The 18264-nt window shown below is 52.5% G+C and overlaps 1 protein-coding gene across 27 annotated transcripts in view; it reads right to left on the bottom strand.

Annotated features, from left to right (window-relative positions):
• Positions 1-18264, bottom strand: part of Nrxn2 (neurexin 2) — a 114041-nt gene that overhangs the window by 72777 nt on the left and 23000 nt on the right. For 14 of the 27 annotated variants that reach the window (XM_075973274.1, XM_075973290.1, XM_075973284.1 and 11 more), the window contains exons 3-6: positions 15218-15235; positions 10570-10599; positions 8276-8347; positions 3703-4004 (exon numbers count right to left, since the gene is read on the bottom strand). In XM_075973274.1, coding sequence (XP_075829389.1) covers positions 3703-4004; positions 8276-8347; positions 10570-10599; positions 15218-15235 — 422 coding nt within the window. The remainder of the gene's footprint in view (positions 1-3702; positions 4005-8275; positions 8348-10569; positions 10600-15217; positions 15236-18264) is intronic. The other 13 variants (XM_075973283.1, XM_075973285.1, XM_075973304.1 and 10 more) reach the window with 4 other exon arrangements.

Below are 18264 nucleotides of genomic sequence, written 5' to 3'. Positions count from 1 at the left end.
CCGTGAGAAATACATAGGGGTATGAAAGGTGAGTAAGTCTAGGATTAAAAGTAGACCCCAGGGAACCCTCAGTGGTGATCAATTGATCCTGCCAAGATCCCCAGAGGACTGTCTGTCATGATAGCCTTAAGAGCTGAGTTCGAAAGGAGACAGGAAGAACATGTTGTGACAGTCAGGACACCCCCCCCCCGCACGGACTCAACTGCTATGTTCCAAGACATGTTCTAGGGATGACCACCTACACCAGACGTGTTTGGGGCTGGCCTCTGACCCACCCCCACAGCTAACTGGTTAGTTTGGGGTAAGTTCCTTCCAGGAAGCTTCTCCCAGCCACTCCAGTCACACAGAGAATAATGGAGAGGCTGCAGCACTGTGGACACTGGCCATCTACCCTGTCATTTCTGTCTCTTTATCTCCCCACATGATGTTAAAGATGGAACCCATGGCCTTGATGCATGACAGGTTGGCGTCTGTCACTGAGCTACACCCCCCACCCTGATGTCATTGCTTATATTATGTCCCTGGCCTACTTCCCACCTACAAACCTTGAGGGAGGTAGAGCACTGGTAAAAGCCACTTCTCCCTCTACCACCCTTGTGTTTATAGCAGGGTTCTTCAAATCCTAGGATGTCATCTAGACTCTCTGCACACTTGGATGAACAGGGACTCTCCCTAGAGGCACCACTGGCATTTGAGATCAGACGATTCCTTGTTGCGGGGCTGCATTACAAACTGTAGTGATAGCTCAAATTCTGGCCTCTACCCACAAGATGCCAGTAGCACCCCATGAGTTATGATGACCCAGAAAGCTTCCAGACATTGGCACAGTGTGAATGAAGAGACACTGTTGGAGCAACAAGAACAAAGAAGTTTCTCTCGAAAGTCTCAGAAAACAGGCAGATAAAGGGTTTGGTAGGGCACGGGCCCTGCTCGAGGACAACAACTCCAGAGCATGGCCTTGGAGCTAAGCCAAGAAGAATTCCCCAAATATAGTCCTGTACCTCACGCCCGTGGGTTCTAGAGTGAAAGAAATTCCCCAGGAACCTTTTGAAAAAAGGGTTCTCCATCAAGGTCTTTAAGTGGACACCCTCTGTGGTCCATCGCCCTGCTTTTGGGTCAGCATACCCTGTCTGTGAGCCACTTTGTAGAACAACCCAGTAGATGAGAATTCCCATCTGTCATCAACTTACACTCATGACGGTACATTGTTGAGAAAGACATGAACACGGGTCACACTCTACACTTCGTGTGCTGAGGTCATGTGTCAGTCACTGCACCCATGAGAGCGGCTCAGCATTACCACGGACCTCTACTTCCTTTTTGGAAATTTCCCAATTCCCATCATTGTTTCTGTGGTCCACTGGGCATGTGGACTGTCTTATTCTGATCATTTTTTAAAATTAGTTCATTTATGTATTTCATCTACTTTTGCACGTGTGTGGTGTGAGTGTCTGTGTGTATATGTGTGTTCACATATGTGGGCACATGTGTGGGCATGAGTGCACATGACACGTGTGTGAATTCATGTGGAGACCTGAAGCTGCCACTGGATGTCACTGGCCGGCTTCCTTAACCACTCTTCCTTTGTTAAATGGAGCCTCTCCCTTAGCCCAGAGCTGGCCCAATCTCGATAGTCTAGCTAGTCAGAGTGCCCTAGGGACCCCTCTGTCTATCTCCCAAGTGCTGGGATTTCAGGTGTCCACCGTGATTGCCCAGCTTTTCCAAGGGTTTTGGGGACCTGAACTCTGGTCCTCACACTTGTGTGACAAGTATTTTTTTTCCACTGAGCCCTCTCCCCAGCCCCTGCTCTGTTTATTTGGAACAATTCCATCCTGTCCCACAAGCTGCAAGGGCAGGGTGCACATCCTTCTCCACTCTGTATCCGGTATGGCTCACCATGCTTTTTTGGCCAAATGGCAGGTGAAGATTTGTGGGTTTGCAGTGACTCGCAGAAGATAGCAGCAGCGACAGCTCCAGTCCTAGGGACAGCAAGGAAGGAGCAACAGGCACCTAAGACGGCTCCAGTCCTAGGGACAGCAAGGAAGGGAGCAACAGGCACCTAAGACGGCTTCCCCCTTAAGGCAGATTTCCCCACAAAAGGTGTGCTACACCGGAAAGCATCACAGAGGCACTGCACACACCCGATTGCTCTGGGGGGGATAACATGCCAGGCGGTGCTCTGACTGGGGAATGGCGTGACAGGACACAGGGTGGGAGTGTGCATGGAGAGGTCACTCCACAAACGTGTCACTCTACAGAGCACGGAGAGAGGGGCACTGAGAAAAGGCACATTCACATAGGATGGGAACAGGCGGCTGCAGGCTTCCAGAAAGAGCAGTACAATTAGTCAGGACATAGTCGAGGCACAGGGAGAGGTGTTAGGGGAGGGACTCTACATCAGATTATCCCCTAGTGATGTCAAATGAGGGGCAGGTACGAGGGATAGATGGTCAGCAGGAATCTTGAGCACCATTGAGAGGCTTCCAGTGGAAGAAAGGAGTAGAGGAGATGAACAACAACAGGGTGTTGACCACCACCGGAAACAGGAAGTCCAAAGAATTCACTAGCAAGAGAGCAGCCATGAAACCCTGAGATGCAGCCTCCACAGCCAGGATTGCTTGGTGTTCTTGGTTGCATTTAACCATGGAAGGATGAAGCTTCAACAGTTTGCTGCCCGCTAGCTACAAGGCTGGGGACCCAAGAAAATGAAGAACTGGGGTCCCCAGAGTAAGTCAGCAGAGAAGCCATTGTGGGGAAGTAGAGACAGGAGTCCCCAGGGAACGTTCAGGAGCCTCACCTAGTAGTGAAGAGAGGTCAATGTGGTTGGACACGGGGAGGTCCTAGGGCTGGAAACTGCCCACAAGGCTCCTGTCTAGCACAGTCTGGCCAGAGAGACACCTTATCATCAGAAGCCACTGTGGATGACCCTGAGAGTGGTGAAGAGGAGTGGCCACTCCTAAGAGGACGTATGCAGCATTTGAAAGACAGGGAATGATGCAGAGAAGGGTGTCATCCTACATGCAGGGGCTGACCCCCAAAACCTCCCTGAGCCTCCTCTACAGGCTGGCTCAGCCAGCAGAAGGTGAACACGGACATGATGGAAAGCCTGGCTTTGTCACACAGGAAGAAAAGCAAATACCCCGTGAGCAGCAGGGCCAGGCACCCTCCCTGATTCTGACTCTCAGCCACTTGCTGCCTCCTTCTCAGCTATCCCTGTCCTGGGAAAGGCCCCTGCAGGGGAGACCATATTCTGTATCTCTGTTTTTCCTCAGTGTCCTGCTGCCCACCCTACAGGACCCCTTTCCCACCCCACAACACACTAGGCCCTCATCCAGGCTCCAGTTTCTTCCTCCCAAGTCCGCAGCACCCTCCTGCCCATCACCCGATCCCTGAGCAACACACCTTGAAACCCTAGCTGCTCCACCATTCTGAGCCCAGCTCTGCTCCTGGCCTCAGGCTTCTGCCCAGGAACAGCTCTAGAGCCTCCTTCTAGTTCAGCTCCCTAGCTGATGAGGTCTCTGAAGCCTAGCGCACAGCTGAGGCCACACCTCAGGTTCACACAGTTCCAAACTCTGTTCTCCAAACCGTACCTCACTGCCCAGCCCTGCTTTCTCCCACCCCAACCCAAGGCATCTCTGTGTCCTCTACGTATGTCCTGCCCCAGATACAGCTGACCCCTGACCTTCTTCTTGCTCCCCCTACCTGGCGCAGGTTTCGGGTAACCCGGACGTCGTGCCAGGCGTTGTCGTTGAACTTGCCATTGACGGGTTCCACAAGGGCCTCGAAGGCACCCGAGCCTAAGTTGATGACCAGCCAGACAGCCCCGGACTTGAGGGACAGGTTGACGTAGTCGGCCGACTTGCCCGTGTGCAGCATCAGCCCGTTGCGCTGCAGGGTGCGGAAGGCCAGTGTGATCTCGTCAGTGCTGCTCTGGATCGGGTTGTGTGACAGGTCGTAGCAGAAGAACTCATTGCCCTTGAAGGTTGCCACAAATTCCTCCTTGCCTGGACGCCATGGTTTGGGAAAACGGGAGAAGGCTGAGTGTGTGGGGTACACCAGAGGCTCTCCCTTCACCTCCAGCAACCCAAGCACGGGTCCTAGACACTGGAGTCCTGTGGTCCCAACTCTAAACTTAGGCCCTCTTCCCCTCCTACATCCTGTCAACCCGGACCCTGCTGTCTTTGCTACCAAAAGTCAGCTCCCCCCAGGTCCATTTCCAAAGCAGGAGGCTGCTAAGTGGCTCTCACACTGACAGCTGACAATTAAGCTGCCACAGGGCCAGACAAAGCTACAGGCCTCACCGTCTCCACTCTAGCAATGCTCTCAACCCCTGCCACCCCGGAACAAAGGCACGTGGGGGAGACACAAGAGACCGACCGCCTGCTGTCTCCCTGGGAGTGCCTCCTGAGCAGCCCACCTCTCCACTTGCCTCATCTTTGGTAACAGCTATTCTCAGTACCCAGGGACAGGGGCAATTTCAGGACTGTCCCTAAGTGATGGGACCAGTAGGTCTGCCTAGCCCTGCACAGATGAGAAGAGCAGGAAGCCATGGAGTAGAAAGGGACAGGGACACGACACATGGGAAGGCAATGCAAGTGACAGGGCTATCCACCAAGTGACAGGCCATTCTGCGGCATTCCGGTGGATGTTCACCATGCCAGACCTCCCTCCTCTCCCAGCTTCATCCTCCAACCTAAGAAACCTCACAGTACCAGGTGTGTGACCCATAGATGCCAAGGGAGTGGCATGGAAGGGCCTGGCTCTCGTGTGTGTATGCTCCCGGATATGAATTACCTGTGTGCATATGCGTGTGTTTATGTATGTACATATAGACACAGCACCCAGTCTTTGTGTATGTGTATAACACCCAGCTAGTGTGTGTGTGTGTGTGTGTACACGGACACAACACCCAGCCCAAGGTCCTTTCCCCTGCCCCTCTTTGGGGGGAAGCCATGACTCCTGGAAGAGCCGTGGGGATTGCTGGCGGTCTGCAAGTGGGTGACAAGCAAAAGTACCATGACTGGAAGCAGAGAGTTGGGGTCCAGCCCCTCAACTTCACACACCAGAGCACAAGCACGGGGCAGAGAACCCGATTCCAAATCAAGAGAGACAAGAAGCCCTGCACTCAGGCAGCGACTTCTGTCTCTCTGTCAGCAAATACTGATCCTGCTTCCTCCCTGGATGGATAAGAGGCAAACAGGACTGTATCACGAGGGTCTTTAGGCAGAGGCTGAACTATCTGAGCTTCTCCTGAGATGCTCTCGAGGCCCAGGGAAGAGTAGAAACGATGTGAAGGGCACGGAGGGCCACAACAAGGCACCCACCTTCCCCTAGGGGCAGGGCTGAGCCGCAGTTCCATGTAGGAAAGTGAGGGTCTCTCATTGCGGATTCTACAGAACTCTTCTCCAGCACACACAGCCTGCCTCTCTCCCTCCAGGCAGGCTGCCCACACTCAGCGCCCACTGCATCCGGATGCCAAGGCACCAGCTGCTGTCCCAGTGCCTGGCAGAGCCCTCACTGCAGCTGGCAAGGTCTTGTGTCCTGAGGCCACAGGACAGCAAGCTGAGGGGGGTAGGGCATGGGCCACATAGGGACAATCTGAATCCCTGCCTCTGTCTATTTAGGGGACCAGAAACAAAGGTGAAGCAGCCAGGAAAGACAAAAATATGTTTAATGGTGATGTGGGGAGCCCAGCATAGAAGGGGACGAAGATGGACCGGCAGTGGGTCAGAAGAGAACTGGAGACAGGGCTGTGAGGGAAAGAGAGGTCACAGGGAACCTTATCGATAAAGAACAGGAGGGAGCCCTGAGGGGACAGGTGAGGAGGAGGGCCAGCCAGCATGGAAAGGGGACAGGGACCTCTAGGGAACTAAAGCCACAGCTTTCTGGGGCTTTATTGTTTCCATAGCAACCAGGCCTGCTGCTCAGACACTGACAGAGCCAGGGGGCTCAAGGACCAGAAAAGGGAATGCATTTGACCTTGCTTTTACCACCCAGACTGTTAGCCCCACCCAGAAGTCAGACCTCTCCTCCCACTCCTTCACCTTCACTGCGGTCAAAGCAAATAACATTGCAGAGATCCAGGCTGCAGGGAGGGAATAGAAAGCAGCCACCTGAAAAAGTGATTGGGACCAAACAAAAGAAGTCAGAAAAAAAAGGAGAGAGGCAGGGCTGAGGCTGGACCATGGCTGCCAAGGCCAAGAGCAGAAATGAGGCCATTCCTGGACTCCTCAGGTGGACCCAGGGGAGGAGACAAAGCCATCTATGCGGCTAGGCTGAGCTGACTAGACCCCAGGCTTCTCTGCCCAGAGATGGAAAGACATTGGGCTGTCCAAGGGAGCCTGAAGGCTTTTAAGGAGAGGGGTGAGAGGCAGGTGGGCAATCGCAGCAAGAAAACTGAAGAAGAGAGAGCAAGAGAGTGAGGGACACAGAGAGAACCTTGATGGAGCAGGGGAGAGCCCTCAAGGGCCCTGATGGGGGCGGCACTTCAGGGACCAGAATGTATAGTGTAGCCCTGGAGCGCCTGAGCACTAGCTGGACCCGGGACGCTCAGATCCTGTACCGCCAGGGGGCGCTTTGCTCCACCAGCCATGCAAGCCGCGGCCAGGAACTACAACTCCCATCAGCACGTGAGAAATTACAAACCTTAAGGGCTCCTAGTGTGGAAAGGGAGTCATTGCTAACACTTGTTTGCTTCTCCATCAGAGAGTCTGTGGCGTCACAAATGTTCCAACAAAGCTGAATGTGGCTGGAACTGCCTGGGTTTCCAAGCGCCATGAAAGGGAGGGACACAGCTGTCCCCTTTGCAGACCCAGCTCTAAGTCCTCTGGGACGATCTCCAGCCCCCTCTGACCCCTTCTGGCTCTGGAGAACCATGGCTGTGTGCTCTGCTCATTTGGCACTTACTGCCTAGTAACACCTTGTACAGCTCCTTGGGGAGAGGAAATGGACTGTGAGAAAGCAGACCTGGGCACTGGCGCTGGCTCTGCCAACCAGCTCTGTGACCTTGGCCAAGTCAGTCTACCTCCCAGGTTGCCTCAGGAATGACGATGGACAGGTTAGGACACAATTCAGCCCCAAATGACTCTGCCCCTGGATATGACTTTGTGAAGGTGCATATGCTCACCCCTCCATTGATGAATAAGTAAATTAACTCCTCTGAACAAGGTCTGCGGTTTCCAGCCACCTTCATGGACCATGGTTTAGTGGAGTTATTTGTTAGCCCATCAGAGACCCCTGGAAACAGTGACCATTTGCTCATTTAAAGTAACTGTGAGTCAGGTGTGCACACCTTTAATCCCAACACTCAGACGGCAGAAGCTGATGTGTTTCTGTGAGTTCAAGACCAACCTGGTCTACATAGTGAGTTCCAGGTCAGCCAAAACTACAGTGAGACCCCATCAAAATTAACTAAATTAAATTAATGTGCTGAGCTCATGCCTACATAGATGCCGAGAGCTGCACAGAGCATGGAAAGAGACAATGAAAATCCTGTCCTCGAGTTCTGGAGTTCAGAACCACAAGGCCAGCAAACAGACAGAGTGACAGTTAGGATGTGGTACGACTGAATCCAAGGAGGTGCAGAAGTGTCCAGGCTGGCCCAGAAGTTCAGGGAGATTGCCAGCAAGGAAAGCATGGCTGCTTTTTCCAAAAACAAGGTCGGGATGGTACAAGCCCAAGAGGACACTAGCTGGAGGATGGAGGGGACGGCGGGAGGTTCTGGCCTGACCGCAGAGCTTTGAGAGATGTCAGAGCGGCCTGCACATTTCTCAGCAAAGGGTCCTGAAAGAAGCAGCCTCTGGCCAAAAAAGTAGGCTGGGATCCCGTGCTCTAAGACACTAAGCGGCCGGCCCATGCTGGCATCTGGGGCTTTCACCGGTGCCTGTTTTCCCAGCTATAAAATAAAGCAATGATGCCCGCCACTAAATTTCACCAAGGCTTACTGGGACCATAGAGTGACACGAGGATCACAGATGTTGCCAGTTTCTCCCAGGCAAGATACCTAGCAGGCTTCTAGACTATGATGGTACCCTGCCACCTGTCACCCTGAAATAGCAACACTTTCTAGAGATGGGCCTGACCACTCATGGAAAAGGGCATCTGGGTACTGTGGAACGGTACCCTGGGAATGGCGGTGGGGTGCAGGCCTGCTGCCGGCCTGGAGAAAAGGCACAGGGAGGTGCCATACACCTATGAAGACTCCTCTCCTCCCAGAACGCAGTTAGCCTAGAGCAGGGCAAGGACCGGACTGTCTGGGGACCATGGGATCACTGACCTTTCGTCGGCTGGTGCACATCGCCGGCTCCTCCTCTCCCGGCCCCCCCCTCGGAGAACAGTAAGGACCCTACTGGAGAAGCAGAATTGGGGAGTCAGGCATAGGGACTTCGCAGCCAGTCCCATCCCAGTCTTGAGGTGATGGAAGGCTCTCTCCAGGACAAAGGTCTGCTTGAAGGCAGGTGAGGAGAGTTTCTCTGGGGACTCCCTGGCCTTCAAGATCTCTTGAGGAGCCATTTGACAATCCAAAGGTCACCAGCCCCACATACCCTATCAGGCCTCTGACCGTCGATTTCTAGCCTTTGGCCAGGGTGAGGAGACTAAGTGGGGGGAAAGGGCAGTCCTGGGGACCAGGGTCCTGAGCACCTGTACCCAAACTTCCTCTTCACCCTGTGAGACCACTATGACATCCTTAGGGCTCATGTTCCTCTCACTGGGCAGAAGGTGTGAACCTTCTGCTGGGTTAGAGAATATTCTTATCAACCTGCTTTTGCCTGACATGGACACCTGTGTTCCAGAAGCCACCACAATTCAGGTACCCAAGCCCCCCGATCACCTGTACCTGCTTCGGTACCCACAGTGGCTGCTCTGACAGTCTCCACTTGGACTACGGAGCTTCCAGGTTTGCCCTCCACCACATTCACAGAAGGGCTGTGCTCACAAGGAGCTCCTGGCTAGGTAGGGCTCCCCAGGGATACAGGACGCTCTTACTTAGAAATCAGTGCTCAGCCTTATTACCCTGTTCCTCACCACACAGGGCTCAGTTCTGCTCCACGGGCACAGGTTGCCATGTCTGGGCTCCAGATTAGTTTAGCTTCACCCATGCTTGCCAGTGAACAGGTGCTCTCTGGTGCCTGGTTTCCAGGCAACCAACCCTATTGCTAAAACCATAGGATGAGGAGAATTCAGGGATAGATGGGAAGGTTTCTTTCTGGGTTCTTCCTCCAAGTCCAGTCCCCAATCTCCAGAACTAAAATTAGACAAATCATCTGAGCTGCAGAACCTTCTAGATGAGGGGAAGCATCTCTAGGACCCTTCTAGAAAACATCATCAGTGTCTAAGGTGAGTCACAGCCAGCACTCCCCAAACCAAGAATTTAGAAGTAAGAAGGACGTGATTCATCCAGAACCCTCCTTCTAATTCCCTGTGTGGGACTTCCTCTTTCTTACTTCTGGCCACAACTTCCCATGCCTGCATAAATCTCAGGCCCTTATTTCTCAGACCTAAATTTCAGATCTCAGTGAGACTCTCTTACATCCTGGATGTGGTCCCACCATCCCTTTGCTCATAGTTAAACAGTCAACCCTGTCTCTTGTATAGGTACTGCAATGCCCGAGGTGCTCATAGAGGTGGACAACTGGGAGGGCAGGGAGGCCAGAGCTGGAGGGGAACAGTCAAAACTCCTAGGTTCTCTTCTAGGTTGCTTAATGCCAGGGTTTCTCAACCCCTGCAGTGCTGAGACTGGATCCCAGGGACTTGTGGATGCTGAGACAGCAACAATCTACTACAGAACTCCAACACTGGGGTTTGGACTGGTGGGAGGGACTTAGCCAAGGGTAGGCTCAAGCTAAATGACAAGTCTCAGCCATGCCACCTAGTAGGGCTATCATGCCACTAGTAGGACTATATAATTACGACAGCCAGTCTCTTGTCTCTGATATACTGTCACCTATCCGATGGAAATAAGAGATATTCAAAAGATAACGGAGGTAAAGGCAGAGGGTGGAGCGTAGTGGAAAGGGAAAGTCTTGCACCTCCAGCCCCCACCTCTTCTATTTTCAACCCATTCTAGGGACAGGGATTAAATGGAGTGTCTTCCACAGCAGCAAGGGAAGGAGACTGTGGCTGCCTCAAATAGTTTCTGCAACCCAGGCCTTTTTTTTTTACTTGCATTCATAGAAAAGAGAAGAGCGATCAGAATGAATGGGGAAAAAAATCAAATACCACCATGAGAAAGAAAAAAGCAAGATATACCACCAGGAAAAATGGAAAGGAAAAAATAAAAAGAGACTGGAGACAACGGCAGGAAAGTATACATCTCGACATCAGAAACCAAGGTGAGATGAGGGTGGACAGTGGGCCCAGGGGAAGGGGAGGAGGGGAGGGAGAGGACCAGCCCCACCCCCGCCAGGCACCCCCATACAAATAAAGAAATGGCAGAGGAAGAGGGGAGGAAGGGAAGGAGGAAGGCAGGAAGGGTGAAGGAGAAGGAGGGAAGGGAAGGGAACAGAAAAGCCAGGCACAGTTTGGGGCAATCCAGTCCAATCCAAACCAAACCAAAACTTCAAACCATACCTTCGCTGTTTAACGTCAGGTGAGCCGGACCTTGGAAAGGGGAAGGAGAGAAAGAGAGAAAGAAAAGAAGAAAAGAAAGAAAGAAAAGAGGAAAGAAACAAAGAAAACACGAGTCATCAAAATCAGCCAGAGAGAAGGGAGGGAAAGTTGTTGCTGCCACAATTTAAAAACCCTTTTTAACTTGTGACAGACATCGGGGGAGAGCCCCCAGCCCAGCAGCTGAGGGAAGGGGCCCGATGCAGAAACAGAGGGGAGAGGGAAGGGAAAGGGAAGAAAGAGAGATCAGGGCATCAGAGGGTGAGGGGTGTGAGCCAGAGGAGACAAGGCAGGGAGTTGCTACAGGGAAGGAGAGAAATTTTTGGTTTCTTTTTTTTTTCTTTTTGCCGGGGAAAAAAAAAGAAAAGGAAAAGGAGGGGAAGCATGGCGCTGGGAGGGCTGCTTTTTCCTTTTTCTTTTTTTCTTTTTTCTTTTTTTTTCTTCCAGGAGGTGGAAAGAAAAAAAAACGGTCAACGAGAAAAAAACGATTCAGATGGAGGAGAAAATAAAACACAACACAAAACTCAAAGTCACCTGGAGAAAAAGAGCGTGTCCTGTTAGAGAGGGATTGAGTGGGCGAGGGTTCTCCAACCACCCCACCCTCATCCTTGGGTCCCCGTGACCTTAGGGGAAAGCACAAAGTGTAAGGAATGTGGATGGGCCTTAAAGGAAACCTCCACACTGACTTAGAAAGGCATCCTCTCCATCCTTCCAGCTGCCCAGCCCAGCCTCATGTACAGATAGCAGGGTCCAGGAGAAAACCAGGGCTCTGGGGAACCAAGGAAGCTGGAGGAAGGAAAATGAGTCCATGGAAACTCTGGGATGAAATACGGTGGAGGTACTCTTTCACAATCTGGGAATCTGGGAATGGTGTGCCTTCAGACAACAAGGTCCAAAAGGGACAGCCAAGGCCCCTGGGCAGAAGGTCAAGTTCTCTGAAGCCCAAACACCCCAAGCCTAAAAGATTGTACAGGTCCCCTTGCCCTGGCCAGGCCCTTGCTGAGCTGATCCAAAAACAGAATGAGGACAATTTAGGCCAATGGGCAAGCCCTGAAAACCCTACTCTGAGATAACTTATCCTCTTTAGCCTGAGTCAGTCCAGCCTGAGCCAGACTAGGACCCCAGACCCAGAGAGATTGACAGCAACAGACCAGCCACAAACTGATTCCTGCGAACTCCCTGAGATGACCAACTAACCCTACCAAACCCCAGCTCCCCGACCACAACCCTACCTTCCTGCTGTGGGGTCTGGTCACCAGGGTAGTGGGAGAGCATCTCTGCTGTCAAGAAAACCATCCCAGTTCCTGTGGCAGGAGATGCTGGCCCTTAGGATGGAAACTGTAGCCATTATAAATTCATGGAGGCTAAAGAGCCACAAACATCTCTGGAGCAGAGATACCCCGTGCCCAGAGAGCAGTGGGGAGGCTAAGGAGGCTGAAGAGGGGAACCTGGAGAGCTCAGAGCCTCCCTCTCCATCTCAGAGTCTCATTCATTTATTTCACCTCTAGGTCTGAGGCTAGCTTGAGGGAGGAAGCCACAGCAACTGGGGGAGCATCAGGACAAAACAGTCTCAGGAGGACACAGGATTTATTCAAAACACTGGTGGAGCTCCAGCATTTAGGCTGCCCTTGCTCCAGATAGACACTACACAGCTATTCATTCTTCCTTGACAAAATTCCAGCACCTTCTAAAAGCTCAGGCCCCAGGCTCTGAACCCTTCTCCCACTTGCTTGCCAGCAGCAGCCTTGCCCAGAGAGCCCACTCTTAGAAATATAGGCTTCTGCTGCCCTCGGTCCAGAGTCAAAGGTCCAGTGGCCACACTGCCTTCCCTCTGCCCCACTACCACCTACAACCCCTTAGGCCTGACTGCTGCTGGGCAAAGTCACACATCTACCCTCAGGACCCTTCTGCTGCCCAGCTCTCTGCCAGCCTCATTAGCATGCGGCACTCTCCCTCTGTCACCAAGGCAACCAGCTGCTCAGCTCCCTCAGGCGTGACAGCACCAGCCATCTTGGTGAGGGGAGACCCATTCCCTTCCTGTCTACCCCTGGCTCAGTCCTGGATGACTGGATGACCAAGATACCTCTCCCTACAGACTGCCTCCTCTCCCACCCCTTGTCCTGGCCGCAGTACCCCTGGGGTGCTCTCTCTCTCATGTCTACCTGTGGCATCTGCTCCTCTTCCCACTCCTCCCACAAGCTGGATGTGACGGATGGCACTGCCAAAGGTCCTTCCTAGGGTACTCAATTTGGCTAGGCAGGGTCTCCTCTCCCGTTGGTAAGAGATTAGGAAGAAAGAGACAGCACTTAGGGTGCTACAGAACAGGATGCCTGGTTCCTAGAGGAATCCAGGCCTCGGGCCCAGCATCCCAGCATCACAGACAGAGGGAGAAGGGGAGGCACAGAGAACCCCTAAGAGATCTGAAGAGGGCCCTCACGGCTAGGGAGGAAGCCCCTACCTCCAACCCCCGTCCTCACCTGCAGTCTTGTACCCAGACCCCAGGACAACAGTCATGAAAAAGAAAAAGACAGACAGACATGCAGAGGGATACACAAAGAAATCACATTCTTGCCTATGTACACACACAACATTCCATACATGCCCTGTACTGTACATTCCGGCCCACATCTAAACCAGCAGGTGACCAGGACACCTCACCACAGATCTCATTGCCATGTCCTCAAACCAAGCTTCTCTTCTTGTCCTCGTCGTCCCTTTCCTCTCCCTGCTCCAAGCCACTTCTCTGCAGCCCCCTGCTCTTCTCTCAGCCTGGGCCTGCCCTCTCTGCTCCTCTCACTCCGCTCTCTCTCCCCACAGCTGTCTTGTTGTTGCTGCTGTTTTGTTTTGTTTTTAAATCCCACCTCTTCTCCTCTCCCTGTCTCTATGCTTCCTCCTTCCTCCTCTCAAGCGTCTTCTATCCCCTTCCTCCCCTCTTCCTCCCTCCATCTCTCCTTTTGTTCCAGAGGAGACATGACATCAAGAGCAAGTGAAAGTCAGACCTACACTAAATCTTATCTCCAGGCCTCAGAGGTGCAGGCGCCTCCTCCTTGACACACAACAGAGGTAAACAGTGGCACACAGAGATGCAAACATAGATGCAGACGCACAAAGCCCCAGATGCTCCTCCAGAGACTCAGGGACACATGCCGCTCCGTGGACCAAACAACAAGCCAACGCCCAGCATCCCCACACAGACAGCCAAGGCACATGAATGTGTACACACACAGACAGATACAGACACAGGGGCTGGTCTGCTCGGATCAGGGCACCTGAGGAGCCCCAAATAGAAAAAATAAAAACAAAAACAAAACAGAGCGACAAGGCAAGCCATGACACCACAAGGAAAATGGGTTCCACCCACATCCAGACCTAGAGCCCTCCTTGCCTGCTCTTCTCAGACCCCCATATCCTTGGTGTCTCTGAGCTCCTCCCAGAAGGGCCAGGCCCAGGGGTTTCAGAGTGTCTCCTACCCACTGTCTTCCCAGAACATGGGGACTGTGGAGCAGGGTGGTGATCAGGGTAAGGCCTTCCCTCATCATAATCGCTTTGCCAGTTTCACTGCGATGACCTGTAAGATCAGCTATAGTCCAGCCTCTAAGTGTGGACCTCCCTACCCCCAGTCTTATCCACCCCAGAGAAGGAAAGGAAACAGAAGGAAAAGCAAAGCTAGAGGGAAAGTTTCCAAGAATGTTAGAACCCAGAGAATCTGTAGAAGGTCAGGGACAGAGAGAGGTCCACAGACAGACCCCTGGAGAAAACGAGACAAAGAGAAAAACCAGAGAGAGAGGCAATCAGAACAGAAGGCAGGGAGAGAATGCAGAGATCCAAGAGAAGCCCACTCCCACCCTTGCCTGGGGACTGGGTTGAACAAAGAAGCTTCCCTCTTCCTCCCAGCCACAGGCAGCTTTAGTAGAGCAGGGGAGCTGGCCCTGCCCACACACCCCAGCCATGGACAGACCCTACCCTGCCTGTACTCTCCACCACATTCCCACTGGCCTGAGTCCTGCAGCAAAAGCACGAATTCTCTCCAGCACAGGCTCCAGGCCAACAGCCAACCCTGCCACTAGCTACTCCCTTCTATACATAGCCATTATATGCTTGGTTGGTTCTTTTCTTTTCTTAGTTTTCTCTGTGTAGCCCTGGCTGCCCTAGAACTCTCTACGTAGACCAGGCTGCCCTTGAACTCATAGAGATCCACCTGCCTCTGCCTCCCAAGTGCTGGGATTAAAGGTGTGTACCACCACACCTGGCTCATCCATTAAATGCTTTGGGCAAAACAGTGTCTACCTTCTCACTTCTGGACACTTCTGACACTACCAGCTGACTCATAACCTCTTCCCAGAGACCCTCTCCCCTTCCCCACAAGGAAGAAAGCTGGGAGCAGCATAGAGCAGCGTGGGCAAGGAGATCTGCCTTCTACCCAGGAGCTTCCCCAGTCAATGAACAAAGCAGCCTAAGAAGAGGCAGTCCAGTGAAGAAACCCCCAGTCAGCCTCCCCGAGGTCCCCTCAAACACAAGCAGGCAGGGGCTGTGGCGTGGCCAACAGCACGCCTTCATATAGACCCTTCGGGGAGATGGGCATTAACCTAACGATCAAGGAGGCTCCACTCACCTTCCATAGGGTGTTCCTCTATAGTCAGCCAAGTTCAGAGAAGGGGAGCAGGGAGAGAAGAGAAAAGAAGCTTGTTAGCAAATATGCCATAGACAGTTGCTTTAAGGACCAAGGGGTTCCAGGTCCCCAAGCCCACCAAGGCCCTGACATGAATAACCCAACCTCAGTAGCTCAGGGAGCAGCTTTGCTGGGGACTGAGCAATGACCACACTGCCTCCTGAATGAGTCCCCCCAAAGTCAATTGGTCTAGAAAAACTGAGAGGGCTTTCTGCCTTTGGCACTAGATCCTGCTAGACCAGGAAACTGAGGCCCAGAGCAGGGGCATGACGGCCCCAGATCACACAGAGACAGGAAGCAGGGTGGTAAGCAAAGCAGCAAGCAGCCAGGCTTCCCGACTCCCTGCGACAGGCTCCTCCCTTGCATTCATCCCTCGGCAGCTCAGAGACAGATGGGGACGTGCTCACCACACCAGAGACTGTCTTACTGGGCTGCCGAGGCACACTTAGGCTCAGTGACACACTGACACACATAAGCACCACACGGCCCACTCTCGCATTTAGCTAGGACTTAGCTCACACCTAAAGCGTTTGCGCTCAAGTACCTGACCACCTACAGTTCCCTACCCTCCCAAAAGGCACCCTCGCAGTTAGAACATGGCTCAGGCCAGGTGGGTCTGATCCAAGAAAACATGATTCTGCCCCAAACTGCCTATCTGAGTCACCCAGTCTCTCTGTACCCCGACTACAGATGGCAGCGTGGACTGCATCCTTGCCCAAGCCCTTCTGACCCTTGCTCTATCTCTATGATCAGGGGAAATGTCTTCTTTCTTGGTTTGCCTTTTGTATTTGTTTATATCCGAGTGTTTCACAGTCTTATTCTGTAGTCCAAACTGGCCTGGAACTTAGTGTGTAACACAACTAGCCTCAAACTCAGGACCATCTTCCTGCCTCTTTAGGGCTGGGATTATAGGCATGCATGACCACGTTGATTTTTAAGCACTGCTGGGGATCAAATTCAAAGTCTTGTGCACGCTAAACAAGCATTCTACCAACTGAGCTGCATCCTCAACTCCAGAATGTTTGCTTATTTGTTTGTTTGCTTGTTTATTTCAAAATATTGGATAAGCCAGATTGGTCTCAAAGTCATGTAGCTAAGGCTGACCCTAATGTCTTGGTCCTTCTGCTTCTACCTCCCAAATGAGTCAAAATGCCCTCTAAAGGACAAAGCAAAGGGCCTCTAAATGGATGCTCACCTAATTCGGAGAGCCACACTGGGAGCCCCTAGATCAATGCACATCCCATGGGCCGTCAGCCTCACCTATTAGGGTCTGATCTGGACCTGACCTTGGGACACACCCGATGGGTAAAGAGGGAAGGTGAATGGGAGCGGTCCCCGCAGCTAAGCCGCAGCTCCTCAAGCAGGCTTCGTAAGAGGACTAAGATGCTCCCAGCCTTAAACATCTGTCACACAGTCACTCACTGAGAGGCTGCTAGAGGAAGCCAAAGGCAGAGGAGAGACACTGCCCAATCTACAAGCACACAAAGAATCCCGAGACAGACATGAACGCACACACGTGTGCATGTGCTCTCTCCTCCCTCCTATGAGCACATTCTGTGGGATTTGTTCATGCGTTCTCAGGGAGGGGCATTACACCGCAAAAACAAGTACGTTATTTATCCTACGTCATACCACCCCTGTGGTACATGCAGAGACTGGGAGCCAACACCAGCATCTGCACAGCAACCTAATACATGTTATTATTGATGCATTCGCCCACCAGCCCTGCACATCCCCAGTGAACACGGCTGCCTGGCTACCTACCCATCTCGTTCCTTATCCACCCACGCCCACCAGCCTCCATGTTACAAATATGCTTGCAACACACACCAGAGAGGCTCTTGCCTGACAGCTACACCCTGAAGCTGTAGAGACCACAGTTTTCCTAAAGCTCCTGAGTCTCATCACAGCTATGAGGAAGCTGTCCAGTTAAAGAGAACCCTTGGGCTCTCCGAGAACAGCTGTGCTAAAACTCTTTGATCCTAGCATGCCAAGGCCCTGACCAGTCCCAAGTACCAACACCTGCACAAAAGAATAATTTTGATTTCTAGATAATTCCACATAGCAGATATTTCAAAAAAAAATGTTTCCAGGCTGGAATGGTAACTCAGCAATTAAGAGGGCTTCCTGCTCTTCCAGGGAACCCTAGTTGGGTTTCCAGAACCCACCTGGGTAGCTCCACCATCGCATGTAACTCCAGCTCCAAAGCGATAAGGTACCTCTGGCCTCTTTGGGCAACTGCACTCATGTGCACACACTTACACAGACACACAGAGGCCCATAATTTAAATTGTTTTAACAGGCTAGGGAGACGGCACAGTAGTTAAGAGTGCTTACTGATCTTAAAGAAGGCTCAGGTTTGGTTCCCAGCATCCACATGGTGGGGGCTCACAACTACATAACTACAGTTCAGGGGACCCGATGCCCTTCTCTGACCTCTACTGGCATTGCAGCACATGGTACAGACACCTGTCCTCGGGCACACACATGCACATAAAATAAAATACGTCTCTTTTAAATGAATAATTTTTTAAAGTATGCTCAGAAACATGAAACCAGCAAGTTCCTAAAAGACAGAAGACTTGTGTCGTTCGTCTGCTCTGCGCTGTCTGCATGCTTCACCTGCCGCCCAGGCCCCTCCAGGTCCACCTTCCTGCCCCTCAGACACCTGTTCTCCACACCTCAATCGCCTCAGGACAAAGACCCTCCTTCCGACCCACGAGCCTGGATCTCTAAAGCGTGTCCCAAGATGCCATCTAACCCAGGGCCAGGCCCCCTGCCAGCCCTCCAGAGTCACACCGCTCGTCTGCCTGGCTGTAAGCCATGTGCTCACTGAGGAGACACACCTGGACCACTGCTGCCCCATTAGCCGCTTGCCAATCAGGGCCACCACACCCCTTTCTTTCTCTCACAGGCGTCTTGGTCTCAGCCTGAGCCGGCTGCAGAACCCTTTCCCCCAAGCCCTCTCCTGTCTTTATTGGGCAGACACC

This window comes from Microtus pennsylvanicus, chromosome 5 (assembly GCF_037038515.1).
Source record: "Microtus pennsylvanicus isolate mMicPen1 chromosome 5, mMicPen1.hap1, whole genome shotgun sequence".
NCBI lineage: Eukaryota > Metazoa > Chordata > Mammalia > Rodentia > Cricetidae > Microtus > Microtus pennsylvanicus.
The sequence above is the reverse complement of the archived record's forward strand: the minus strand, read 5'-3'. Positions and strand labels throughout refer to the sequence as shown.